Source organism: Tribolium madens, unplaced genomic scaffold (assembly GCF_015345945.1).
Source record: "Tribolium madens isolate multiple individuals breed KSU strain unplaced genomic scaffold, Tmad_KSU_1.1 Scaffold_91;HRSCAF=231;Tcas5.2_LG7, whole genome shotgun sequence".
NCBI lineage: Eukaryota > Metazoa > Arthropoda > Insecta > Coleoptera > Tenebrionidae > Tribolium > Tribolium madens.
Genome location: NW_025401063.1, coordinates 1,337,637 through 1,364,093, shown reverse-complemented (window position 1 = coordinate 1,364,093; position 26,457 = coordinate 1,337,637). Strand labels below are relative to the sequence as shown.

Here is a 26,457-nt window from a genome sequence, read left to right as displayed (position 1 = left end):
TAACGCTTTATGCTCGATATGAGAAAGGTGAGGTAAAATATTTTGATGATAATCGCAAGCAATGTGTTGTCTACATTGATGTTTGGGGGCGTCACGGCAACTTCGCCATTATCATTGAAGTTAAATTCAATTCTGATGCTACTGGTGAACCTGGCAAAATTGGATCTAAGACAAAAAGCTCCCTTGCTGCTGCAGAGGAAATAGTTGAACTTCTACCTGGTAAAAAAGAAAGAGAAGGCGGATCCGGTGGTAAAGCTGGCACTGGCAGAGATTTAGAGAAATTGAAATTTAAAGACATTAAGGAGTACGTTCTTATAGGTCTGGCTGTGGATGGTGATTATACTACTCATATGCTTGTCTTTCGAAATACATCCAAATGGGAAAATGTAATTCAAGTTAATCCTGAAAAGCATGTTGTAGAACTAATATCAACTTATCTAAAATGATAYAACTMSTGAGAATGGTGTTATGATATTGAGACTTATTTACTGATAAGATTTTGCTTTCTCTTCATTTAATAAATTTATTTTGTGGAAAAAGCGCATTTTTTTTGTCTTTATACCTTTGCTTGTTGCACTGTTATTGATGTAGCAATGCTGATTTGCTGATGTTGAATATAATTGTGAAAATTAACCAGAGTATTGAACAAAACTGTTGATTCGTCAAGGGCTCATGAGTTGAAGAAGAATTCAGGATTGATGTAAGTCAATGTCTTGATATTTATTAAATGTTATAAGTAAAATGTAATTCGTCTGACATTCTGTTCATTTTCAACGGTTGTGTCTAAAATTAAAGTAAATCAAATAACTGAATCCTGACTGACCCACGAACGTGGTTTTTAAGTATATTGTTGTAATCGTTTTTCAATGTCATAAAAGAAAAACATTGTTTTCGCAATGTCCAAAACATGGTAGTAATTAATAACTAGAATAATTATATTTATTGTACTGTTATCACTGGGAAGTTGTAACACGTGTTGTACTTAACCGAAAATTAGGTACAGGTAGGCAATTGCTTATCTGAATTTGTGTTTTTGTAAAGGTTTTTAAATATCGCAGAGACTATTCTTAGTTTGCTAGTATCATAATCCAGAGGGTTGTCCAAATCACAGTAGGTATTTGACTGCAGCTATTTTTTTATACTTGGAAGTAAGTGAATAATCTCATTTATCGGAAGAAAGGCATACCTACGAGGGTGGACCCCTATGCTCCACCCCTGACCCCCTTACATTCAAACTACAGTGGTATTATATTTTTTATTTTTTGACATAGTTTTTGTCCGACCACCTCTACAAATCTCCTCTCTACAGCTTGTATCAATTCATATTTCCACTCTTTACTTTGCAGTTTTGGTTTGGGATCATAGTGATGCACCTATGACTCGTCTAGGGTCACATACGAACTAAGAAAGTTTTCTTTGTTTGCTTGGTACTTTTCCAAAAGACGCTCACAAGTCAACACCCGATTTCGTTTTTGATCACATTCGGGGCACCCATCTTTTTCATATCTAATTCTTTATTCAGTATGTGGTGCACCACATGATATGATAAGCCAGTATCTCCCACAATGTTTCTGATGCGTACTCGTCGGTTTTTCAGTACGATATCGTGTACCTTTTTAATATTTTTGGCTGTTGTTGGAGGACCACCGGCATGCTGGTTTTTACAGGATGTTCTTCCGCATTTCAAATCTCGACACCAATGTTTGACTATGTCATAAGAAACTGCAGACTTCCCAATAGTTGCCACAATGTCTTCATGAATTTGAGTTGACGTTATACCCTTTTTCTGGAGGTATTTTATTACGGCTCTCTGTTCTACAGGTTCAATTTTTATAAACAATCACAACATACAGTTAAAGAATTGGCTACAGCACAGCAACGGTTTGAGATACAAAGTAGATATTTTGCGGATATGATGTACAAATGTCAGTTAACTAACTGTTAAAAATATAAATCAAACAACCACTTAGAAGTAAGTCAGGCGTGGAGCATAGGGATCCACCCTCGTATATGAGTTCATAGCAGCATATCTAAAGACTGTATCATACAAGGGTAAATTTTATATAAAATTTGCATTAACATTATCTAAGAATTCTTTGTAGCTGGAATAATTCTGTTTGTTTTAGTAATTTTTTTTATTTACAGTTTTCAAAGTTAGTCCAAGTTTTCCTTTTTTTATTGGAAAGAATCTGCAAGAAAATATGGTACGGGGAGTAATCAAAAGATTCAAGATGAGTTCAACACTAAGAACAATAGAATATCGACTCCAAAGGGCCGAAGAGCGAACCAGAAACCTAGAAAAACAGGCCAGAAAGACGGAAGAAAAAATAAAAACCCTAAATGTCCAAATGGGATACTTACAAGTCGGACAGCTTATTAGTTTAACACGATATTTTTTTCTGATAAAATTTTATTGAAATTTAGCGTTGAAGAGACCTGATTAATTAATAGATGAAAAGGTAAATTTTGGAAAAATTTTTACTATGGATTCTCTGAAGATGAAGTTTCTACTCTATTTAATCGGTTTGAAGTAAAGGAGGAGTTGAGGGAAAAAGCGAAGGCTAAATTTAATGGGTATTTAAATGGCTCGAAAAAACGCCTGTACAAGGTGATCCTTTTAGGGCCTATATTAGAAACTTTTTAACTTCTAATGCAGATAGAAATTTGAAATTTTGTACACAACCCAAATCAACCAGTCTGAGTTCAACTAAATTATTTTCAAAATGGCTGAACTTCCGGAACTACGAGAAATTGGCGCCAACTTTGAAATTTTAAATGGTACCCATTTATTTTTATTGCATTTTTGAATTCTCCTCTTTAAACTAAGTAAAATGTAGTTGTTAGTACCTATCTATCATAGTTTTTGACATATGTCAATTTTTTGGTCAAAATTTTCACTTGCAGGGGTTCATTCAAAACATCACAGCTCTTGAACCCTTTGCGATAAGTGAATATTTCTTGTTGCATTCGAGAACCAAAGGTTCGAAAAGTTTTCTAGAATTTTCAAAATTGTCGACTGTCAAATTGCAAGGCTAGTATGATTTTTTGAAAATGATCGTTAACAAACAGCTTTAACTCAGTTTTTTCAAATGAAATGAGTCTATTTTCTCAACGGCAATCAAAACTACATCAATTTGTAGGACTTTTATCAACATGTCCTATACCTATCTCTTACAGTTTTTGAAATAATCACAAAAAACATGTTTTTATTTTTATAGTTAATCACGTAGGCTTTGGAAAAATACAATAAAGATATACCACAATTAATACAAATGTTCGATATGTTTACCATTTTCAAACAGTCCAAAACTCGATGGTGAACTGATTTAAGTGGCTTCCATTAGTTCATTTGATTGAAGATTATTAAATGCCGCCTCAATTCTTTGTAATTCCGGATGGGTGTTGTGTAGACTAATAAATCTTTAATAAATAATTAATAAATCTTTAATTGCCGTTGAGAAAATGGGGTCATTTTATTTGAAAAAACTGAGTTATAGCTGTTTGTTACATATCATTTTCAAAAAATCATATAAGCTTTGCAATTTGACAGTTGACAATTTTAGGAAACTCTTTGAACCTTTGGTTATCAAATGCAAGAAAAATTATTTACTTATTATAAACGGTTCAAGAGCTGTGATGTTTTTAATAAACCTCTGCAAATGAAATTTTTGAGCAAAAAATTGACATATGTCAAAAACTATGATAGTTAAGTACTAACAACTAGGTACATTTTACTCAGTTTGGAGAGGAGAATTCAAAAATGCAATAAAAATAATTGGTTACCATTTAAAATTTCAAAGTTGGCTAATTAGAGCTGTCCGTAAAGACCAACCCATATAATAATTCCTAAGCAAAAACCGTCCTCAGTGAAATTAATATAAATATTATTTTTTAATTTTTTAGGTTTACGTATTGGGCTTACTGCCTTTATATTACACCTATCTATTATTTTAATTTATTTTTAAATAGACGAATAATTAAAAAAAGAAGTTTTGGAATGGGTTACACCCTGGGGTGCGGTCGTATATCTTACAGCAGGTACACGACATTTATGAAATGATGTGTATTATTGGTTGCCTACTTTCAATTTAATTTTTGCTTTATATCAAAGAATCAAGAACAGTTATCAAATTCGCATTATATCATGGCGATCACCTAAATCTGTTCAAATTCGGTTTTTATTTTGTTTTTAGAATATGTTTTTTATATTTCTAATTATAATAAAATATTAATTACAAAGTTTATATTGTTTTAGTAGAAATGAAAAGCCTCCTTTTTAATATTGGACTTTAATAATTGGAAGCTGGTGTGATGGGTTTTAACGGTTCTTAGTTACGCAGCGGAAGACTGATGAAGTAGGCCATGTTTTTTACAAAAATAAATTATAAAACTACAAATTTTACTTTTGCATCATTACTAGGGTGTAATAATAAGTTTTGTAGTCGATGTAACGCTTTTAATTTAATTATTTATTCAGAGTTAAGATTTTTGTGCAATTTGAAAAAATCATAAGCGACTTGATTTGACAATTTTTTTCCAACCAATGAAATAATTTCAGGGTGGCTGAAAGCTTCGATTAAATTGATTATTTCAGGAAAATTGCGTTTTTCAGTTTCATTTTTAGTGTTCCCAAATCGGCTTTTCTGATTTTCCAAAAATTTGTTGAAATCTTGGGACGACAAAACCGGAATTTTGTCTACAAAAGTAAAACTCTCATTTCTGACTGAAATTGGCCGTTTTTCAGTCCTTGTCTTTGAAAAAATGTCTTTACATTTATTAACAACGTCGAGTGCAACGTCCAAAGTCATACTTCCAATTTCCTGTAACAATTTTCGATATAAATTTGCTAACATGTGACAAAAACAATACTTGGTCAGAATTCGGGTTTAAAATCACTTTTTTCGTTTCAAAGTCAAGGTTTTGTGTCACTTGTGTGATGAAAAACTGCACTAGAGCCTCCTTGAACCTCTCTTCGTGATCCTCAGGCTTAAAACATTTTTTTTAGTATTAAATTAAAGACAAAATGTGTTTTTGGTACCAGAGGCACCCAAACGTTGACACTAATTGCCGTATCTAAATTTTCGACATAGTGCCACCATTTGTGGGGCACAAATAAGGCATCTCCTGGCTCCAGGACAACTCTCCTACAATTTCCAACTCCTAACACAATTTAAATAACTTCATTTTTCCCAAATACCGTTAAAATCTGCAATAGTGGGGCTAAAAAAGTTCAATTTGGAGTAAATACTCGACTCTTCGTAGGGAATTCTTGTGGGTTTTAAGTCCTCCCCAGGGGGGAATAAAATCCATTGTTTTCTGCAATTTTGCGTCAGTTTTTGCCCCAAAATGGGTGAAACTCACCGGCCGTGAATCTGGGCAACTATATTACAACCGTAAGTGTCGATATGACACGGGGTGTGGGCCCCTTGAGACCCAATCCAAATTGTGGAGTCCTCTGAAGACAGTTCAGGAAACCCGAAAAGGCCCCAATTTATTTCCTACAATTTTGATCGATTGTATGAAAAACAACAAGAAATAGCTCAAGAGACTTTTTTCAACTCTTTGCTGGTTTTAAAGCAGTCTTTGAGGTATTTGTAGTCGAAATACATCCAACCATTGGGGGCACTTTCCGTAAACGAAATAAACTCCTCAAATGGGGCGTTTTTAGTCCCCGTGGTGCGCTCCCATTGGGGCTCCTTAAAAAAAAACATAAATGGGGTTTCACAAGGGTTTGGTGTACTTGAGTGAAGGATTTTGTGCCACAACGAAACAACAATTCTTCATTTTTGAGCATGTTACGCCAGTCGGGGAGGCCCCACGTCACTAAGCCCCAATTTATGTAATTTTTGAACACTAGAGGCTCCTTCGAGCTCAAAATCAAGTCTTTTATTTGTTGCTCCATTTCTCAAAAAATATAGGTTATGTAAAACAAACTTGAAAGTGGGGGCTTTTAGGCAAAAAAAACCACCATCAGACTACTTTATTGCATTAATTATATGGCTTTTTCCTGAAATTTAGTGTCAATTCTGTTTTATTTGCGTTTTTTGTGTGATTTCTAGGTTATGTCAAGTGTCAAACTTGGCGCGAAATTTGAAATGAGTAAAAACCACTGTGAAAACCGAGTGTTTTTATTGCTAAAATTAAAATCAGGTGTTCGTACAGTGATAAAAGAAAGCTGGAATCGTTGGTTTCAAAACAGGAACTAAATTTTTGTACTATGAAACCAACATTCAATTGCACTGGAATCTCAATAAATGGCTCCGAAATAACACAGATCGAATTAAATTAAAGGCCTCTTGTTTCACCTTTGTAAAACAAATGCTTGAATTTCCATAGGACACATAATTAAGTCACCTCTGATATTAACTTCGTTTTTCATTAATAAAAACGACAAAGACGTTTTGTGTAATTTACTCGCAGTTTCGGTGGGCAAAAGTGCACTAATGTTGACCTAAAACCACCAAATTAAACTTGAATTTGTGCAAAAAACCCCAAATACCGATCCTTGACTCAAGGGGAATTGTTTCAACAGTGTGGAATCGGCGAAACAGACATCGAGAAATTGTCGGTGAATCACAAAACCGACATGATCTTGCCCTTTTAGGGTCACTCCAGTTCGCAATGTTGGTACCATAAAATCAACCCCAAACTCCGACTCCACACTTAGATAACTCGCTTGGGACACCAAATCCTCGTCATCGGTACGCAATAACCCCACTAGGGGGTTCAATAAACTCTGCGAAGCCACAAACGATGATAAAGTTGGCAATCCTGACGGGTGCCCCTCCACGGTGGCCTACAATCAACAATTTAACACAATTCAAACACAGTTGGAATAATTACGCGACACGAGGCCCCCTTCCGTTCCAACACCACTCTAAAGACATGTCTCGTGGGGTGATTATCCAAAACCGGTTGCCCCAAGCCCAAATTATCGTCTTGATTCAGTCTCCGATCGAGCATTATTTCAACCTGGCCTTGGCGCAGAGAACTCGCCCCGAGGGGGCTCCCGGTCAAGATTGTCAGTCTTGTGGTGGAGTCTTCGATGTAGGCCGTCGTCGGCATTGGATAGTAATTGGCTTGAAGGGGGAGTTTGTGGAAACGTTTCCTTCGAATTATTTCAAAACCGTTCAAATCGGTATAAAAATGGTCAGAACTTTGGATATTTGTCGATAAACGCATCACAAGCTCGAAATTTGACGTTTTTGAAATGTCGACGATGTTTTCGATCTCGATTCCGAGACTATCAGCACCTGAAACATGAGTTTTTTTTAACAAAATTTGAATTTCCCGCGAATTTCACCACTAGGTGGCGCTGGTGTTATTAACTTGAACCGCGAATAGTTGGCTGTGGTAAATCCCTGATTTTAGCAAAATTACGCGTTTTCAATGTTTTAGAAGTAAATTTGTGATGGTTTTGTGTAAAAATCGTGTAAAACTAAAACTAGTAACTAGGAATAGTAGTGGTAGAACGTCTGTAACGTGTTGTGTTTCATAACCTAACTTTTTACACCATGGTCAAAAACTGTGTTTTGTGCCATGCAAAGTGATGAGAAAGTCATTTTCTTCAATATTTATAAGTAATTAGTTATTATTTCGGTATTATTGAATTTTTGCTGGTTAGGAGAATGTTACTGGTCGATTCCTGTAAGTTTCGGCCAATCAAAACATCACATTTGAACATTTGAATTTTTCCGATTACATGATTGGTTCGTTATTTCTATTGGCAACACTGAATTAATTCAAAGTCAAACTGTGTCAGGTGACGGCAATACCAGCAACCACCCGTCGGAACAAAATGACAATTGAGTATAAAATTTTGACATTTAATCATCAGCACCTGAAACATGAAATTTTTTAAGAAAATTTGAATTTCCCGCGAATTTCAGCACTAGGTGGCGCTGGTGTTATTAACTTGAACCGCGAATAGTTGGCTGTGGTAAATCCCTGATTTTAGCAAAATTACGCGTTTTCACTGTTCTAAACGTAAATTTGTGATGGTTTTGTGTGAAAATCGTGAAAAACTAAAACTAGTAACTAGTAATAGTAGTGGTAGTACGTCAGTAACGTGTTGTGTTTCGTAACCTAACTTTTTACACCACGGTCAAAAACTGTGTTTTGTGTCACTGAAAGTAACTAAAAAGGGTGAAAAGCGATAGCGTGTAGCTCGAGAAAGACATTTTCTTCAATATTTGTGAGTAATTAGTTATTATTTCGGTGTTATTGAACTTTGCTGGTTAGGAGAGTGTTATTGGTCGATTCCTGTAAGTTTCGGCCAATCAAAACATCACATTTGGAAATTTGAATTTTTCCGATTACATGATTGGTTCGTCAGTCAAACTGTGTCAGGTGACGGCAATACATTGACATTTAATCATCAGTGCTACCACCTTTACATAATTTACCTGTGGAACTATACAGGGTGACTGTATGTCGCACATAGGGCAATTGCACCGTAACTGATGACATAATTGGCCCTTGAATGACATTAACGATCGTATTTTCGATCTGTATCGGAATCGCATCACCATCGGGTAAAAACAAATACGCACCGCTTCGTTCCACGGCTTGTCTAACTCCATATCTACGATAAAAATAATCAAAAAACGCTTTTTTCAGTTTTAATACAATACTTGGCAAAATCCAAATGAACGGGAACTGTATTTCCCCCAACGCTTAACGCTTTGAGTAATCCCAAGGCGTTAAAACTCGCCGTTAGTCGATTGTTTTGTAAGGTGAATTCTCGCGTACTCGGCGATACCTCAATATCAGTGAAACCAATCGGTGCCTGTACTTCCCCGTATTGATTATAAATCCTTATTGAACTTCGGACGGTTTCGCTACAACTCGGAAATAAATAAAAACGAGTAGAAATGTCACGTGACTCACGTTGGTGATTCATACTCCCATAATGCACCAATCGTGTAACTGACCAATCCAAATGCTGGAATATTGACAACGAATGACAGTTGGTATTTAGTTTGTGACATTGAAGCGCCATATTCAAATATTGGAGAAATTTGACATTTGATACGACGTTTTTTCAAATCTAAAACTTCAACATAAGGTGTTGACACATGAAATGTCACAACTTCGATTCGATTAAATGTCAATGAATTAAAAATGGCGATTCGTTTCGTTCTCAATTCTGGTCCAATAGTAATTTGATATTTTTCACCAATCGTATCATGTGAATGTCTGACGTCATCAATGTTATAAAAGAGGGCGCTATGATCGGGTGTTTCAGCATCTTTACCCGAAAATAAAATATGAGCCGAGTGTTGAATCACATGGTGACAATTATTCAAAGCTGCCAACATTCTAAAACCATAAATTACTATTTAAAGAAAACAAAACTATGTAAATTAGACTTTTTTCCATAATCAATAACCACGTGATCTTTAGCGGTTCCTGTAATACCGTCATGGTGTTGAAACAATGCTAGGGATTTTCTCGCATCTGACAATTGTTTTTCCAAGCCTACTTCACGATCACCAATCCATGCCGAACCCGGTTTACCACTCAAATATGCCAAAGTTAGGATTATTTCAGCGGCTCTAGAAAAAATTAACAATGCAAATCGGGTCAATTCAAGGTAAAACTAACCTAAGATTTGCGAGTAAAATCCGATCCAGGCGTTTATAGAACGGTCTTGAGGTGTAATAACCGCTCCAATAGTGATCATCTCTGTCTGCATAAGTGAAAAAATCGCCCGATAATGAAGGAAAATCGTTATCTTTTCGTTCTTTATGCACAGCATCGAAATAATCACTAAGTGTGCCAAATTGTGCTTGAACGTTTAGATTTAGATTTGAATTCATATAATCGAAGAGTTTTTGATAGTTTCGATACTGGACATCCCATTCAGTTGAGTGGTCGTAGCGGAAATCGTCTCCAAGGGGTGCAAGAACCACGTTGGTTTTGTAAAGTTTGGACTTTTTCCGGTATTGGTCGAGCAAAAGTTCAGCTCTGGAAAAATTTTGCATATATAGGGGGTGTCCCAAAAAAAAACTTACAAAACTTCAGGGGGTGATTCTTCAAGTCAATGTAAGAAAAAAAGTTCCTATGGACTTGTGTCCAGAAATGCTTCCCAATGGAGTTAGAGCGATAAAAAATGTAAAAAAATCTCTTGTCTTATTTTTTTATGAATTTTACTAAACTGGCAACGTTGTAATGTAGCAGCAAAAATAATGAAAGCAGCGAACAATTAAGATTATTTCTATTTCCCAAGAAACCAAGACAAAATTGATATTAAAATAATTCTTATCCAATGTTGTCAGATATAATTTTAGGTAAATTACACCTAATTTTTTTTAAATAAAAAATTACTTGTCCAAGTCTTACACAAATAAATTTTTACTGTTAACAACGAAATAATGTTTTAGAAAACATAACAAATTAACATAGACCAGAATTATAAAATTTATTCGTCAACTTTGAAGCTTAATAGTTTCTAAACTTTGGTTTACAAAATTTTTTAATTATTTTTTTGAAAGTTTTTAGAAAATTTAAAAACCAACAAGCTTATCCGTCTTTTTTTTGATCACTGTGTATAGGGTGTAACGAAAAGAGGGGAACAAAGACTAACCTGACATTCTTCAGGTCAAAATAAAGCGATTTAACCTCACTTATCTTTCTACCAAGTTGCATCGTTTAAAAGTTAGAGGGCGTCAAAGTTGAATACTTTTTGTCCCTATCTTTTCGTTACACCCTGTATAAAATAAATTCATTGCGTCGGTTGCTTTTCGGAATTAAATAACACAAAAGACATTTTTCTTAAGAAAATGAAATAACAAATCAGAAAAAAAATTATTAAACATTCCAAAGCAAAATTTTTTGCCTTAAATAAGTTGAACTAAATTACCTCGGGAGTAAAATTACTTACTGAGATAATTGAAAAAAAAAGTTTTTTTGCTCGCCATTTTCATAAGGCTTTATCTCCCTTAGAAAACATTTCCGGACCAAGACTCAAAGGAATTTTTCTCTTATACGGCCATGAAGAATCATCCCCCGAAATCTTGTAACGTTTTTTCCGGACACCCTATATATTTTTTATACAGGGTGTTGTTTTTATTGTTGCAAATTTGATCAGTTTCCTAGAGGGGTCACACCTGTAGGCAACGTTCTTTTCGTTGATTTCCTGCGGGGGCACTTTCCAAGGACAGTGAAGACCGTGTCCTGGGAGTCTTTTAAAGTCAAATTGACAGCAAATTTTAGGGTCGGGACCACAAGTGTGGGGTACATCGTAGCCATAGAAAGGCATCATGTGAGTGAAAATGTCCGTTTTTCCGGAACCATCTGAAATTTTTTATGATTTTTTTTTTCATTTTTTTTTTCTACTCACCCCACGGTTGTCTCCACCTGAACTCCAATTGTTGTTTACTCGCCAACTCTTTTTTGACCGAGTAATGTACCCTTTGCATTAACATATTCCTAAACCCCATTTCTTTCAATAAAAGGGGCTGTGTTAGAGACATACCAAAAGGGTCAATTGACCAACTACTAATGGGTGTGTAATTTAAATTTTGTTGTAACCATTGATGACCTTCTGTTAATTGTTGTATTACGGAAATCCAATGTGAATTCGCTTCGTCGTTCATCACCCAACCTCCAGTTACAATTTCTAATTGATTATTTTTGATTAATTTTTTTGCAACTTCGCGTTCGTCCTCTCTTAAATCCTCCCACCACATCGAAAAATAGGATATTTCCGCCCAGATGAATTTTCGACGTGGATCTTCTGGCAGTTTTACCAACATATTATTTAAAATATGTTTGGTTTGAGTGAGATAATAGTCTTCGATTGTTTTAATCCAGCCTGGATCATTATGAGAATGTGGAACAACGAAAACTTTCAGTTTGTTTTGTCTATTCCAGTCTTTTTCATCAACTTCGATTTTCCAGCCTTGTTTCCAGGCGCCCCCATCTGGATTATCAAACTTTAATCGTTGGTAAACATCCAGCATTTGAATGTCGGTTTTTGGAATAAAATTCAACTGGAATGGACAGTTTGTTTCGTACAGAAATTCGGTTATAACCGATTTGATAGTAGCCCCCTTTTGAGACATTTTTCTAGCACTGTTTGTGCTCGTATTTAATGGAATTATGTTTTTGATCACGTTTTTTATGTCTTGGACTTCGTTTCCATGCCGGTTTAAGTCATGTTCCAGTTGTCTTATTCGATCTTCCAAATGTGACCATTTCTCCTGAAAATTAAGTCAGAAATATGCACACCAATGGGGGCTCAGAACTCACATTATCGTCACTCACAACTGGGAGTTTTTTACCAACAAATTCCGAAAAATCCCGTGTTGAGTAAATCTCGACTATTATAAGGACGACAAGGGCTGCGCCAATTAGGGCCACAGCCCTTTTTAATCGCATCATTGGGGCCCTAACACCTTACGCAACTATCCTAAAACAATGATTGATTTTTCGAAGAATAAAAGTGTGACAACGAAAGGGTTTATGAATTTTGACAAAATTAAATGATTCAACGTGATTTACTTACACATTTAGTTTAAAAAAACAATTTTTTTCACTAATATTAAACACAACAATATTTGTTATGAAACGTCAAAAAGTGACACTTGATTTGGGGATTTTAGCGGTACCAACACAAAATCGCCGGCAGTGAAGTAGAGTGAAAGTTGACTTTTCTTTTTTTTTTATAAGTAACAGGGCTGTATCAAGGTTATTTTTAATTTCCTCCAATATGTTTGGAAGGAAATAAACCAAAAACCTTCTTTTCCAACGCACACTTCGACCAGGATGGGGCTTGAACGACGAGTAAGTAATGCGAAAAATTTAATGAATGAGAGGAAATTATGTCATTTTTTGATAAGATACTGCAAAAAATAATCATTTTCGCATGAAAATGGTACAAAAACTGTGTGTTTGTAATTTTGACATTTCTTTAATCATTTGTTTCAGGCTTACAACCCTAAGGAATTTTTATTTGATCCGATTTTATTGAAGGACCTTGATTGGGCTTCAATCAGGGGTTATTTGTCCCCTTTTATCACCAATGAAGCCCCCGGAGAATCATGGCTTTGCGTCCGGCCCTTACAAATCGAGGATTTTGATAAGGGCTATTTGCAGATTTTGACCCAATTGACCTCAGTGGGCAACGTGAGCCGACTTGATTTTGAACGTAAGATTTATGTCTCAAGGTTGGCAATTTAAATGTCAATGTTATGATAATTTATCAGTTTTTGATCAAATTTTTTGATAATTTTTAAGATTTGGTACCGCCCAAATGTCAACAATAAAATAATTAGTTTTGATTATTATCATTTGTCTGATTAAAAAAATTTGTTTACCGCGTTGGTCACGAAAACCCGTATGTTTCAAGGTCAATATTGGAAGATGCAACAGTCTGGGGGTTACTATATCACTGTGATTGAGGACACTCGGAGTAAAAAAATCATCGGTGCGGCTACTTTAGTCACCGAATTTAAATTTATTCACAATTGTGCGTTGAGAGCACGATTGGAGGATGTAGTTGTGAATAATACGTATAGAGGGAAACAGTTGGGCAAATTGTGAGTGTTTCCCCCAAATTTTTAGGGAAATTTATTGGTTTATTGTAGGATTGTCCTCACTGTGAGTCTCTTGGCGAAAAAGTTGGGGTGTTATAAAATGTCGCTTGATTGTAAAGATGCACTTATACCGTTTTATAAGTCAATTGGGTACAAGTTGGAGCCTGGAAATGCCAACTCGATGATAATCCGATATGAGGATGAGAAACCGTCTTGACAATTAGCCGCCAGTGTTGCCAATACCAAATCCAAATTGTAGTATTTTGGTAGCACTGGCGCTTCGGAAATTTTGGTTGTGGTACTACTGACTTAATAAATGTTTTATTGAATGAGTGTTTGATTTCTGGAGGGGTGGGTGGAAGTGATTGGGTTAGATTATCCACGATTTATTAATCTTACACATTTTTTACAACTCGCCAACAACTATTACAGTTAATTTATTGTACAGTTCACTTTCTAAATGTCACAATTACATGTAATGATATGTATAAAAATTCAAAAAAATTGAATGAATTTCAACTAAAGCCAGTTCCTCCTGTACAAAATGCAATGAATCTAATCTAGCACACTTTATAACAATTTGTAACAAGTTACTAACAATTATAGAAATACAGCGTAACAGAAGTTTGTATAATATAGCGACTCCATTTTTTTTTTTTGAAATTTTACCCATCGTACACATACAAACAATTTGGAAGACATACACTAGAGGCTAAATGGAAGACATCGTTAATATATTTTGAAAAAAATTAAATTATTGCTTGACGCCATAATTTGGTTACAGGATATTTTTTTTGGAAGACTGTTTTACATGGCCGACGCGGCCACCAAATCACAGCAGTGGATAATTTGGTCACGCAAAATAACATTGGCTGTACTGAAGTTACTAACACAAGTGTTGCCACCCTAATACGTATTTAAGATACTTGAACGTGATACATTTATTTTTCTAATTGGAAGACAAATTCAATGTTCGTTTGAAGGCATTTGCTATCAAATAATGGAAGACTGTTGAATCCCACGAACAATTTAGTGTAAATCACCGAAAACATATAATTGAATCAGTTGCGTCTTTCTACACTAAAAGCTTACGAATTGACAGTTGGTAACCTTGTCGATATTTAGCGGGATTTTTAAAATGGAAGCCCGATTTGGAAGGCGTTAATTAGGGCCCTCCCCGAGTCGTAAATCCCCACAAACCCGAAAAGCAGCCCTAGAGAAATGATAAAATAATCGAAAGCAACTGTTCTTGAATCCATCCCTTCTCTTTTTAATTTCAAATGGAAATAACAAGGCCAGATGAAACTGAGCATTGTCCCCGTGAAGCTCCCAATAAACCCCATCAAAATCGCAAAATGTGGTATAAAGCAGGCCATGAGGATGGTGAAAACCACCACCCCCACCCTGCAAGCCAGCCCCCATACCTTGAGTTCGCCGTCGAGGGCCCAAATGGTGGGGAAGGGCGTCTTGGGCTTCCCCCGGAAGAAGGCGCGTTCGAGTAGCTCGCAGGCGGCGTAGTAGGGCAAAGGGTAGCTGAGGAGGGCCTTGATGACTAAACAGAAGTTCACCAGGCCCTTGAAGCCCGCCGAGGGGAGGTTGTTGGTGATGACTTGTTGGGTGTCGTTCTGGAAGGTGAGGAAGCACACGTAGCCAAAAAGGGCCTTGAAGACGGCGGCCCACACGTGCGACCAGTCGAGCATCCATTGGAACTTGGAGGGGTCCTCCATGTTGCCCTCAAGGGTCGGGAGGAAGATTTGGGAGGTGTAGGAGAAGACGATCACGCCGAGACTTATGGGGAAGTTCTCCAAGTCGAGGGACCATTTGACCTTGCCCCAGCCCCAGTCGCCGATGTAGAGGAGGCAGTAGCCGAGGATGATGGCGTTGATGAGGATGTGTGACATGGTGCACCAGAACGAGAGTAAACTCACGCTTTGGAGGGTCTTGAGGAAGGCCAAAGGGAGGAGGAAAATCCCCACGAGCATCATCCACGATCTGGTGTCGATTGCCCCATCGGGGAAGGTGCCAATCATCAAGTCGCCACAGACCACCACGTACAAGATACAAGTCATGAGGAGTTCGATTATTTGGGCTATATTCACAATTTTTGCCCCGTATTTTTTACCAAAACATGCCTTGGCGATGGATACATAGGAGTCACGGACTCGAATTTGACGCCCTGTTTGAAGATCAAACTCGTAGAGACACTCGACGAGGATTTTACCAGTGTAACAACAGATGTAGGCGATGCCCACCATAGCAACAATGGCCCAGTAGCCTCCACGGAGCACCGCAAACGGCAACGAAACGATAAACATGCCCTACGAGAAAAAAAAAACACGTGATTCATACATTATTTTTTCTGTCGTGTAATAATAAAAATTATGACCCGCCACTGGATTAAAACTACTATGACGTTTTTTATTCTTGTTACCATGGTTACGTATAAAATTTATTGTATTTCCATGGCAACGATTGAGCCTATTCACATGTACGACTCGTCAAGGATCAAAGAAAGGGTTTTTGTTTGTTTTTTTTTTTTAATTTTTATGAGTAAGGGGGCACCTGTATGGCGTTGGTGACGTTCCAGGCGGCCTGATACTCGTTGATTTTGACGTCGCTCTTGCCCTCGACAAAGTCGGACCCCTCTGAGAAGTCCACCGAGGACATGCGAGTCTTGAGGCCCTCGTTGAAGCTGTCCTCCGCTTCGAAGTTCTCTTGGAGAAAGGGGTTAGTGGGCTTGATGTTGGCCATTTCGTGGTGCTCGTCGGAGGTGCCCCCATGTGTGACGGTGTGGTTGACTTGTGCGAAATGGACACGTTCGTGTCCGGGGGCCCGTTCGGGAATCATCTGGCGGAAGGTCTGTCCGGCCACGTTGACGGCGGCGGAGAGAGGCGGCAAACGGATGTTGCCGAGACGGTTCATTGTGATATGGCACTGATGATCACCGCCAAGATGGAAGAAACGTTGACTTGTTGTTTATTTTTCTTCTAACTTTTAGTGTGCGAAAAGTGCAGGTTAGACCATTTTCGGGGTGATTTGGTAGGTGGTGATTTCCATCTTGGCGGCGGTTGACCGGAGGAGAAGCGGTACATTGGCAGACTCCGGGTACACTCCGGGATGTGGGCAGGGGCGGACTTGGGGAGAAACAGCCCGAAATAAAGCGAAAAAGCCGAATTTCAATTAATAGTAGGCATACATATTGTTTTACTAGGATTAAAAGGATTAAAAGTAGTTTTTTTTATTTTTTTTAATAGAGATTATTTCTTCAATTAATGAACTCAAAACTTCAAAACATTCGGAAAATATATTTCAAGATTAAGCGATTTTGGTAGTAAAAAACTATAGTGTTAAAAGGTTTTACATAAAATTTCAAGATAAAAAAAATAGGTACAAAAGTTTAAATTTTGTGAAACATCGCCAAAGGCTTAAAAAATATCTAGATAGGTAATGACCATTCTAAAAATAAAGAGTTTACTATCTTGACATTTAGATTTTTAAATATAAAATTTTGAGATTGAAGATCTTTATTAATAATTGTATCAATATTTTTTTAGAATAACACATTTGAGAGTTGGAAAAAATTGCAATGTTATGTATTTTTTTATACAAAGAAAGATTTATTTGTCTCAAGATCTGAAAGAAGAAAAAAAATTAAAGATCTTGGAGAGAGTCTGTAATAGTTTGACATAAATTTTCAAGATTCGTTTAAAAATAGACACTGAAATAGCCTTTTTCAAGATCTTCGGAATAACAAAACACTCTGAATCTTAAAACAGAGGATTTCAAGATTATTGATTTTAAGATTTGACTTCTTTTTATGAGTTTTGACATAATGATTTTTTTATTGAAAAAAAAGAACTTTTTTTAACAGTTTTGACATGTTTTAAGATTAAGAGTTAAAAAAGCTTTTACTATGAAATCAAAAAACAGTTTTGAGATACGTGGTTTGTATTTTAAGATAATAAGATTTTGAGATTAAAAGTTTGTTGTAAAACAGAATGGAATTTTAAAGATTCAAGATTTTGCGCAACATGTTTTAAAATTGAAAAGAAAATTTAAAGATTTAAGTGATTTTTGGAAAAATTAAAGGTTTATAGATATTTGAAGATATGAAATAAGAGAGAAATTCAAGATATTGAGAAACTTCGTTTATGAAATTTAAGATTTTTGTAGAATTAAAGATATTGTTGACAGAAGATTAAGATTAATTTAATCTTTTCTAAAAATTATGATTTCTTAAAAATTTTTGGATTAAGGACATAGTCAAAATTTTAAATCAGAGGGTTGCAAGATTGGTAATAATTGAAATTTAGCGATTTCAAGATCTACCAATAATCTTGACACATTGAAGAATTGAATAAAGCAATTAATTAATTATCCACTTTATTTGGTAGAAATCCCCCTTAATCCGCCTCTGCCTTCACCCCAATTTCCCAACTTTCCCCCGAGTGTACTTGAAAATGATCAATAAGTTACTGAAAACTGAAATTTTAGGGACTTTGCAATTTCAGTAAATTCCAAAAACAGTTTCAAGCACCCCCACATTCCGACTTATTTCCCCCAATTTCGTCTCCCCATCACTCGAATCCACACCCAACCCCTAATCCCCATCAATAATCGAGATTTTACGCAAATTGACCTACAAAATTTACCCAAACCGCCAAATCTAGTAACTTTCAATTTCCCACTAGTGTCAAAATTTCCACCATCCCTGAAATGTTTTTATTGAATTTTTGACCGGTTCTCCTCATAAAACGCAAAAATGAGCTCTGGTTTCATCTCGGAGACCGAATTGGCCGAAGCGAGACAAAAAAGACAAGAGGAATGGGAACGCGTCCGCAAACCCGAAGACCCAATCGGTGAGCGTTTCTAACCTCACTTTTGCCAAATTTGGGCGAAATTAATCGAATTTTTCATGTTTGGGGCACAGTGCGGCCCGAGGAGCCCTACGACCACCGCAGTCTGTACGAACGGCTCCAAGAACAGAAGCAAAAGAAGGATTTGGAATACGAAGAAGCGCACAAATTAAGTAAGTCGCGCCACTTAACCGTGACATTCATTTAAAAGATATAAAAATTTATGAGTCATTCATTACGTAAGCTAACCTAAAACGGTGAAAAATTCGTGTTTTTGGCGATTTTTTTTCCTGAAATTTGTTTATTTATAGTTCGTGTTGTTTTTGACAGACATCTTTGACAAACTGAAAAAATGTTGCAACCGAATTATTATTATGACCAGAGTGAAGGTAAATCTGCTTTTGTGTCACACTTTCGTTGATTTTCTCCACAAAAATGCGTTTTTTCAGAGAATATGATAAAAGGCCTCGATGACGACGAAATCGAGTTTTTGGATCTTGTCGATAGGACGAAAATCGCCGCTGATCGTAAAAAAGAGCTCGAGGAGGAGATAGAACTGAACGATTATCGAAACAGAGTGGCCACCTTGCAGGAAAAGTCGCTGGAGGAGCGCCTCCAGGCCGAGATAGCTGTGAACAAGCCCAAGGCCCCCACGAGCAAAACCTCGCAGCAGAAGCTGCTCAAGGGGGTTGTGGTGAAGAAGAGGAAAAATAGTGATACGAAGGAGGAGAAAGAGGACGCGAAAGTTAGGAAAATTGAGGGTGATGAGACACGAGTTGGGGCCAATTCGGCGTTGAAATGTGTGGGGATTTTGCCGGGGTTGGGGTGCTACAACGAGTCGACGTCAGATGAGAATAGCTCGGATTCGGAAGTGGAGACTTGTAGCGCGAAAATTGACATTTTGGGGAGGAAAATCACGAAAAAGGAGAAGGAAACGTGAATTGACTTTTATTATTTATTGTAAGAATTGGAGGGTCTGAAATAATTGTCTGAATTAATTGTAAATAGAGTGCACCTATTATTACTGATTCCTGTTTTTTTTTTCTAATAAATTGGTGAGAAGATGTGTTTTTTTATTATAATTATTTTTAACTACAACGCGTGACACAGAAATAAGTACATGCCTTTCCGTTGATAACTTTGGAACAGAATCTGTGGTAGCGTTTTAAGTTTGGTACCACTGGAATCCCCTATTTATTTCCCAGGTATTAGGAAAAGATCATTGCTGTATTATTTTTAGTTATTGAGAAAATCGTGAAAATTTGAGTTTCAAAAATCGGGCTTTTAAACTATTTGGAATTTTCCGTTTTTTTGACCCCAATCAACTTGTCGGAGCATTTTATTTACGACTGTCTCGAAATATTTCATTTACTTTGCATAGTTTAACCGACGAGTGAAAAAATTGAGATCTGTTTTTCTCGGAAATACGAAGTTTGAGGACAAAGTGTAAAATGTGCAGAAAATCTAAAACGGCGAAAACCCGGGACAAATCGGAGTAACAGTTTTGCCAACAGAAGCGTTCCAAATTTTGATAATTTTAGTTCAGTTTTTTCGATTACTCAAAAACTATTGATTTTGGATAAAAACGGAGCATATATTCGTATTCTTTGGACGATTTTACATAGGATTCGGTTCACTTTGGGATGCTATTAGAAAAATTATTTTCAAGGTCATCTACAAATCGGGCTAGAAATGACCAAAACTTTTATTTTAACATTAAAATAATAAAACTGACGCGATTTTGCGGTTTGACAACCTGATTTTTTGACTTCTTTTTGTTTAAAATTATTTTTTCTTTCTGATACATAAATGTACTTATTTCTGTCAAACCTGTATAGTTGATTTCCTAAAAAATAATACCGAGCATTCAATTGAAATTGTAAATCGTTGTGACTTTTGTGAGAAAATAGACATTGACATTTTTTGTTACAAACATTGTTGCCAACTTAATTTTAAGTGCCACAAAAATGAAGCTAGTTTATGAACTATATACGTCATAAAATTGTCGATTTAAGAATAAATTTGAATTGGTGCATTTTTTTGTCTCGCAGTATACAGTAATAGCCTATAGCAAAAAACTTGGAAAATTATTTTTCCAACAGAAATAAATAGCCAAGTGCAACATTTAAACCCTCATAACTTCGAAATTTTTATAGATAAATTTTTTTTGCATGTTCCTGGTATCTTACCTTATATGGCATTTTTGTCTGGGGCGCGAGTTCTGGCGCACTCTGTATATTCACAAATTGAATTTTCTCAACAGTGAAATACATAAGCGAAATATAATTACATTATCTGCCATTAGGGTCGTAAACCCAGCTCCGGTCTTGCATTTATCTCATTAGTTGCATAATTTTTTTTTAATCAGTCGAAAAAACGCTTTGTTTACACTAAATTAGTAGTCGAAATTTCTAATTCTATTGTTTCTTTAATCGCGTTTTGCAATAATTCAAAAAATCGGATTTGTTCGGGGAAAAATAAAAGTCCGAAATAAAAAAAACATTATTTATTAATTAATAACAGAAATACATTAAGAAAAATCACAGACATGAACATCGAACAGAGAGTAGCAAGAATGATGATGAATTGAATAAGGCCCATGGCCGAGTTGGAAATGCAAAGCGTATCTTGCTTTTCTACAGGGTGAGACATTAAAGCAGCGTTGGACGATACTAACTTTATCAAAAAATTGCACACTTTGATCACTTGTAGTAAACACCCTGTATGAGAAAAACAAAAAGAAACTCCATCAGGCGATAGAGTAAAGTCTTCTTTACCAATATGCCAAATTTTACTTTTCTACTGTCAACTTGGCAACACCGCAAAATAATTTCAGTTTTCACAAGTCAGTATCTTTGCACGTTGCGTTAGTGACTCACCCTGTATAACAATAAAACATTTCACACAAAAAAATCCTAAAACTAGGTCTAGACCGGTATAAAAATACGTGATATGGACGACGCATCGAAATATATACAGTGTGTTTTCTTAAAATTACGAAAAATTGCAAACGGCAACAAAAAAAGAAAATAAGTGGTTTCGGAGGAAATAAACTTTATCACCCTGTATTTTCATACCTAAACTAAACTCTCGTTTATTTGACAAATTAGTGTTTTTTATGTAGTTGCAATTTTTTGCAATATTAAGAAAACACCCTGTATATCGACTGTTTTCAAACCACTTTATATATCGTTGCTAAGCAACAAAACAAATTATATTACAAAGATGGACGATTTGTTTATCGTTGCTTAGCAACTAAGTTAATTGAGAACAGTTGGATATTATATAGGGTGTACTAAAACACAAACTATTGATGAAACACTAAAAGTCCTCAAACCACACAAGTCTTTGTCGTTTTCTGGCTTGACTGGAGGCGTCCGAGGGCGAAATGAAGCTGATTATGTACCGTCGGGACTGATTTAATCCTGTGTAAATAATGGAGTTGGGTGCCTGAGCCAGAACTGTCGCCCCACTGAAAAAAAAAATCCATGTTTTTATTCCGAGGATAATTGTTCTGGGGAATGAATGCCTTTGCTTTTGCTCGACGGCGTGGAAATTTTTAATTTCGGAATTAAAATATTGTTTTATATGATTTTCATAAATGTGTTTTATTGGGCTTGAGGCGGTGAAATAACAGCCACCTGTTGCATTATTTAAATCGGGAAAAAGTTGGATTACAATGTAGTTTGATGGGAAAAACTGGGAATAGTGTGGGTGTAGAGAGAGAAATTGAAATTGTGCTCTTCGTAATTTAAATCAGAAACTCGTTATCTTTTATGTCACATGGATTCTCTCATTATGAAATCCCTTGGGATTTGTCATCCCTGAAAGGAATAAACGAGGAATTGGAGATGTTTGGATCAAAGATGCGACACAAAAATTTGGGGTTCTAGTCCCGATCAGGCCGACTTTTTTTTTAAATTCAAGAACAATAGAAAATGTTTGATCGATTGTGGAAGGACCATTTTTAGTTTTGGTGTGATTGAAGGGAAAATAAATAATCCGGATCATTACTCAAAAAGTTGGGGTTCGATCCCTGATCCGGCCAATTTTTTTTTCACTTAAAATACCATAAAAAATCATAGAATAATGAATACAGTTCCGAAAAAATACCTACTTTAGTTTGTTGGTGTAAATTTGTATTACCAACTGTGGCAAAAGTTCCTAAATTAAACTAGTTTATCACTGTCAGCGAATACAAGCCAAAATCCGCACTTACACCCGAAATGAAAATCATATTTTATACAATTTATGATGAAAAGCCTTTCCGGGGAACAATCGGCCCTTATTTCACCCTTAAAGGGTCTTCAAGTTGCAATTTCCTCGCCCGTATCCGCTCACATATCTGTTCTTAACATTTTCCCAGCTTTTTACTTTAAGTTTAGGCTCAATTAGTCAATAAAAAACTTTCTTTCGAGGGCTAGACGAGTCCTAAGAGATCGCTGTTTCTAACGATGTAGAATTTATCGTGTTTTGGTCACAAATGTATTCTAAATGGGGGAAAAACTCATCGCATGCAATGCAACGTGATGCAGGATTCGAAAATAGTGGCATGCAAAGTGCATAAAATTTTATGAAAGGACTTTTATCATATCGAATGGCCTCTTGAAAGTGACATTTTGCTCGGAAATATATCACGAAGCACTCGGGGAGAGTAAACAAAATACTTACCACAGTCGAGAGGTATGTATATCGGGTTACGTTCGAAGGCTCATCTCTTCGAGAACTATTTTAAGGCATTTCTAAAAGAAATAAAAAAAAAATAAAATAAAAACAAAAAGGATTTTCAAACAAGTATAGTTTCTAGATTCTATCACTAATTTCTGGTTCATGCTGTATATTGACTTGAAAAAAAGGAGTTTTTAAACAAGTTCTAGAACACGTTGTATAATAAACCAAATTACTACATAATTGGGAAAGCAGTTTTATTCAATTTAAAAAGAAACAAAAAACTTAAATTGATAATATAGTTCGTGTCACTTATTTTCGGCACAAGGTGTATATTTTTTTTATTTCGAAATTTGGAAAATAATTAGAAACGGTGGTCCAATTCTATCGAATTAGAAAATGTAGAAATTATGGGGGGCCTCGCGGCTTTGCCGCGTTAAATTACAAAAAAATTATATCATAAAAAATGAGAGCTCGATCCCCAGTCCGGCTATTTTTTTTTCAATAGTAATGGACATTAATACACTTTTATGAAGTTTTTAAGCCTTATAATTTTTAGATTAAATAATGAGAAAGTCTAAAATGAAAAAAAAAAACATATTGAAAAATATTGAGGTAATTTTTGGGACAAGTTAAACAAAATCTTAAAAGAGATGTAATTTTAAAGTTAAATTATTGGGACATGCTGTATATTCTGCAATGTCGTAAGCCAATTTATCAATTTCCAAGACTACAATTGAAATGTAGTTTTATTCAAAGAAACAAAAAACCAAAACTGATTTCAGGACAATATAGCTCATATCACATATTTTTGAATCATGGGGTATATAGGGTGTGTCAGAACTTGCGCCCCAGTGAAAAATTTCAAGTAAGATAAGATACCAGGAACATGGAAAAAATGTTTAAAAAATTTTATTTGTCAAAAATTTTTGACATTTATGACATTTGACATTTTTTATATCTATTTAAAAATAGGTACTGATGATTTTGTAAATGTTTTTTATACTTATTTAGTAAAGGTACAAAAATTTTTCCAATAAAAGCCACAAATAATATTAAACAGAGTTACAATTTAGGATACTTTTCTTTCTTTCTTATTTCTTTTTATAATAGCCTGTAGCAAAAAAAACTTTTTCCAACAGAAATAAATAGAGTCAAAATGCAAAATTTGAATTTTCATAACATCGAAATTATTATAGATAGAATTTTTTAAATGTTTTTTCCAAGTTTCTAGTATTTTACTCTCTGGGGCGCGAGTTCTAGCGCACCCTGTATTTTATGCCACTCGAAATCAATTAGAATTGATTGAAATTTCTAGTATTGAAAAAGGATCATTAATACACATTTATGAAATTTTTAAGCTGTTTTAAATTTTAGGTTAAATAAAAATCAATCTTGATTCAAAAAATTCGAAATTTAAATGTCTAAATTGAAAAAAGTAACATTAAAAACATATAGAACTAAGAGATATAACTCGAAGACAAATTTTCGGGATATGCTGTATTCTAGTAGAACAAAAAAGATTTTGTACTAAATTTCTTGTGGCTAACTGTATAAAACATTAAACTCTAAAATTAAAATAAGGCATTCCAAAAATTTGTTGCACAAACCTGTGTATTAAAAAAAATGAGTCGCATTAAAAAGCAGTGATTTCTAGTCCCCCCTGTATATCTCCAATGCGTGAAAAGTCACGTAGTTTCTCGGAAAATCGCAACAATAAAACCGTATTTATTTTTAATTTCCGAAGAAAGCTCGTTATGAGATAAACTGTCGTCAGAGGCGAATAAACACGCGAAAAATTCCTTGACTTGTTTACAAAAACACAAACAGTGGCTCTTTTCGCACGTGCCGTTTAACAATTATTCGATTTCTTTGATTTGTTGATTTTTCTTAAATAAACGTTTATCTTGTGTAATTTTCATCCCCACTACAGAAAAAAAATCTATACTAGCAGGCATCACACTCAAGCAAAAACAATCAACTGACCAGTTTTCCACGATGCTTAAAACTCGCCCTGAAAGTGAGAATTTTAGTTGCCATTAATCAATCCAAAAATCGCTTCCCGACTTATTCTCATACAATGCGCGATTTCAAATATAACAAAGTTTACTCTCATCACTTGTCACTGTCAGATGTTAATTAATTAATTATGGAAAAAGGCTCTTAAGTGCGCGAAACCGCTTCATAAATACAAAAAAGCTTAATTTATCAAAAGGGACGCTAATTGAAAAACCATTCAGAATTAAATTATTGTCAGATGTGTTGTGTTGGAAGTGTCATTAATAATGGAAAAAGTTTTTGCGGTTTTTACCCAAAATGATAGATGATTAGATAAGAAACGGCCATCAATCCCATTTTTTACAACAAATGGGATTTTTAGGGCTACCAACCGACAGTTGGAAAACATGGATCAAACAATTCGGTTACTATGGAGATATTCTCACTACGACTTGATTACAAGAAATATATTTTCATTTTTTTGACAAATAAACATTCCCGAGTCTCCCAGTCGATCAGTTTCTAATCTACGAGTAATAAAAGAAAAGTAATCAACACAAACTCCAAAACACTTAAAAAAATAAGGAAAAATAATCGCTTTTCCACCCGAGAGAATTGTAGTAGGTACGCAAGAAAAGTGAGCTTTTTCATCAAATTTTTTGCTTTCCACTAGAGATAAATGACTGTAATCGTCTGGTGTAATATAATGTCACATTTTTTCCTAATTCAGCGACAACTAAACGCTTTTGAAGTGGAAAAGTATTGTTTCAAGTCTTATTATTTTTATTTCGTTTGTCTATTAAATCTAAGAGCCGAACGTTGGCAAACATGAGAAACCATCATTGCATCCAAGATTTATAAAGTAAGAAGGTTGCCTCGTAGTTTTCTAACGCACCCTGTATACATAGGTAAAAAAATATAAATTTATTTTTTAAAACTTGTGCAGTATTGTAATTTATAATTTTTTATTTTTTTTTGATTTTATCAAAAATTTTCTCGATAACTGTTTATCGTAGAACACTGATCTTTTTTAGTATCTGATAGAAATTAAATTTTCTTTCCAACGGTACCAAATATAAGTGATTGTTGCCAATAAGTCCGGAGTTATTGCCAATAGAGCGCTCCGGGTGCCAAAAGTCGACCAAAATCTCGACAAAAATCAAAAAAAAAATTAACTTTAAAATTGATCCATTTTTCGTTTTTTACATTTCTAGAGGTCCTAAAGACTCAAATAAGTGCATAACATGTTATTGGGTCAAGTTTCAAAAATTTTGAATTTTTTGAATTTTTCAGGGGGAACTGTAGTAAAATCGTAAAAATAGTCAATTTACCTTAAGTCGTAAAAACGGTTGAAATATGGTTTTCTAGACGTAAAATTACTCGCTGAACACGAT

At 35.3% G+C, this 26,457-nt stretch overlaps 7 protein-coding genes across 8 annotated transcripts in view; 3 read left to right on the top strand and 4 right to left on the bottom strand.

Moving 5' to 3' along the window:
• Positions 1 to 704, top strand: part of LOC123011713 — a 4,609-nt gene extending 3,905 nt beyond the window's left edge. Inside the window, exons 5-6 of the mRNA XM_044409297.1 lie at positions 60 to 304; positions 638 to 704. Coding sequence (XP_044265232.1) covers positions 60 to 304; positions 638 to 704 — 312 coding nt within the window. The remainder of the gene's footprint in view (positions 1 to 59; positions 305 to 637) is intronic.
• A 3,569-nt stretch (positions 705 to 4,273) lies between these two features.
• LOC123012211 (HSPB1-associated protein 1) lies at positions 4,274 to 6,068 on the bottom strand. The gene is made up of 7 exons (XM_044410083.1): positions 5,741 to 6,068; positions 5,550 to 5,696; positions 5,362 to 5,498; positions 5,198 to 5,316; positions 5,039 to 5,160; positions 4,870 to 4,986; positions 4,274 to 4,820 (listed from the first exon to the last, which is right to left on the bottom strand). Exons 1-7 carry the CDS (start codon positions 5,900 to 5,902, stop codon positions 4,470 to 4,472), a joined length of 1,155 nt encoding a protein of 384 aa, XP_044266018.1. The 5' UTR covers positions 5,903 to 6,068; the 3' UTR covers positions 4,274 to 4,469.
• Positions 6,069 to 6,112: 44 nt separating this feature from the next.
• LOC123012208 (alpha-mannosidase 2) lies at positions 6,113 to 12,651 on the bottom strand. Its single transcript, XM_044410081.1, has 12 exons — positions 12,512 to 12,651; positions 12,256 to 12,415; positions 11,345 to 12,206; positions 11,112 to 11,298; positions 9,607 to 9,969; positions 9,372 to 9,557; positions 8,890 to 9,321; positions 8,634 to 8,840; positions 8,406 to 8,584; positions 6,844 to 7,253; positions 6,500 to 6,796; positions 6,113 to 6,451 (listed from the first exon to the last, which is right to left on the bottom strand). Exons 2-12 carry the CDS (start codon positions 12,385 to 12,387, stop codon positions 6,302 to 6,304), a joined length of 3,405 nt encoding a protein of 1,134 aa, XP_044266016.1. The 5' UTR covers positions 12,388 to 12,415; positions 12,512 to 12,651; the 3' UTR covers positions 6,113 to 6,301.
• Positions 12,619 to 13,870, top strand: LOC123012212 (probable glucosamine 6-phosphate N-acetyltransferase). The gene is made up of 4 exons (XM_044410084.1): positions 12,619 to 12,789; positions 12,934 to 13,153; positions 13,355 to 13,544; positions 13,593 to 13,870. Exons 1-4 carry the CDS (start codon positions 12,772 to 12,774, stop codon positions 13,756 to 13,758), a joined length of 594 nt encoding a protein of 197 aa, XP_044266019.1. The 5' UTR covers positions 12,619 to 12,771; the 3' UTR covers positions 13,759 to 13,870.
• A 47-nt stretch (positions 13,871 to 13,917) lies between these two features.
• Positions 13,918 to 16,815, bottom strand: LOC123012210 (vesicular inhibitory amino acid transporter). Its single transcript, XM_044410082.1, has 2 exons — positions 16,104 to 16,815; positions 13,918 to 15,859 (listed from the first exon to the last, which is right to left on the bottom strand). Exons 1-2 carry the CDS (start codon positions 16,461 to 16,463, stop codon positions 14,675 to 14,677), a joined length of 1,545 nt encoding a protein of 514 aa, XP_044266017.1. The 5' UTR covers positions 16,464 to 16,815; the 3' UTR covers positions 13,918 to 14,674.
• A 1,402-nt stretch (positions 16,816 to 18,217) lies between these two features.
• Positions 18,218 to 19,461, top strand: LOC123011085 (PSME3-interacting protein). Its single transcript, XM_044408363.1, has 3 exons — positions 18,218 to 18,400; positions 18,472 to 18,570; positions 18,847 to 19,461. The coding sequence occupies exons 1-3, from the start codon at positions 18,304 to 18,306 to the stop codon at positions 19,335 to 19,337; spliced, it is 687 nt and encodes a 228-aa protein (XP_044264298.1). The 5' UTR covers positions 18,218 to 18,303; the 3' UTR covers positions 19,338 to 19,461.
• Positions 19,462 to 20,929: 1,468 nt separating this feature from the next.
• Positions 20,930 to 26,457, bottom strand: part of LOC123010815 (neuropeptide FF receptor 2-like) — a 25,882-nt gene continuing 20,354 nt past the window's right edge. The window contains exons 6-7 of one of the 2 annotated variants that reach the window (XM_044407952.1): positions 23,069 to 23,139; positions 21,734 to 21,869 (exon numbers count right to left, since the gene is read on the bottom strand). In XM_044407952.1, the coding sequence (XP_044263887.1) occupies positions 23,095 to 23,139 (45 nt within the window). In that variant the 3' untranslated portion in view covers positions 21,734 to 21,869; positions 23,069 to 23,094. Of the gene's footprint in view, positions 21,870 to 23,068; positions 23,140 to 26,457 lie in introns of both variants that reach the window. The other variant, XM_044407949.1, reaches the window with a different exon arrangement.

What these genes read in the sequence shown, in the direction of transcription:
- LOC123012211 (XM_044410083.1), bottom strand. Translation starts at nt 5,902, where the DNA reads ATGGAGCAACAAATAAAAGACTTGATTTTGAGCTCGAAGGAGCCTCTA. An exon ending in GCACAAAATCCTTCACTCAA is followed by an intron (nt 5,697 to 5,740) that starts GTACACCAAACC and finishes TTTTTTTTTAAG; the next exon opens with GAGCCCCAATGGGAGCGCAC. An exon ending in TAAACCCGAATTCTGACCAA is followed by an intron (nt 4,821 to 4,869) that starts GTATTGTTTTTG and finishes AAATTGTTACAG; the next exon opens with GAAATTGGAAGTATGACTTT.
- LOC123012208 (XM_044410081.1), bottom strand. Translation starts at nt 12,387, where the DNA reads ATGATGCGATTAAAAAGGGCTGTGGCCCTAATTGGCGCAGCCCTTGTC. An exon ending in CACCCTGTATAGTTCCACAG is followed by an intron (nt 7,254 to 8,405) that starts GTAAATTATGTA and finishes CTCATGTTTCAG; the next exon opens with GTGCTGATAGTCTCGGAATC. An exon ending in TCCCCTTGAGTCAAGGATCG is followed by an intron (nt 6,452 to 6,499) that starts GTATTTGGGGTT and finishes TGGTGGTTTTAG; the next exon opens with GTCAACATTAGTGCACTTTT.
- LOC123012212 (XM_044410084.1), top strand. An exon ending in GAGCCGACTTGATTTTGAAC is followed by an intron (nt 13,154 to 13,354) that starts GTAAGATTTATG and finishes GTATGTTTCAAG; the next exon opens with GTCAATATTGGAAGATGCAA. An exon ending in GGGAAACAGTTGGGCAAATT is followed by an intron (nt 13,545 to 13,592) that starts GTGAGTGTTTCC and finishes GGTTTATTGTAG; the next exon opens with GATTGTCCTCACTGTGAGTC.
- LOC123012210 (XM_044410082.1), bottom strand. Translation starts at nt 16,463, where the DNA reads ATGAACCGTCTCGGCAACATCCGTTTGCCGCCTCTCTCCGCCGCCGTC. An exon ending in ACGTCACCAACGCCATACAG is followed by an intron (nt 15,860 to 16,103) that starts GTGCCCCCTTAC and finishes TTTTTCTCGTAG; the next exon opens with GGCATGTTTATCGTTTCGTT.
- LOC123011085 (XM_044408363.1), top strand. Translation starts at nt 18,304, where the DNA reads ATGAGCTCTGGTTTCATCTCGGAGACCGAATTGGCCGAAGCGAGACAA. An exon ending in CAAACCCGAAGACCCAATCG is followed by an intron (nt 18,401 to 18,471) that starts GTGAGCGTTTCT and finishes TTTGGGGCACAG; the next exon opens with TGCGGCCCGAGGAGCCCTAC. An exon ending in CGAAGAAGCGCACAAATTAA is followed by an intron (nt 18,571 to 18,846) that starts GTAAGTCGCGCC and finishes GCGTTTTTTCAG; the next exon opens with AGAATATGATAAAAGGCCTC.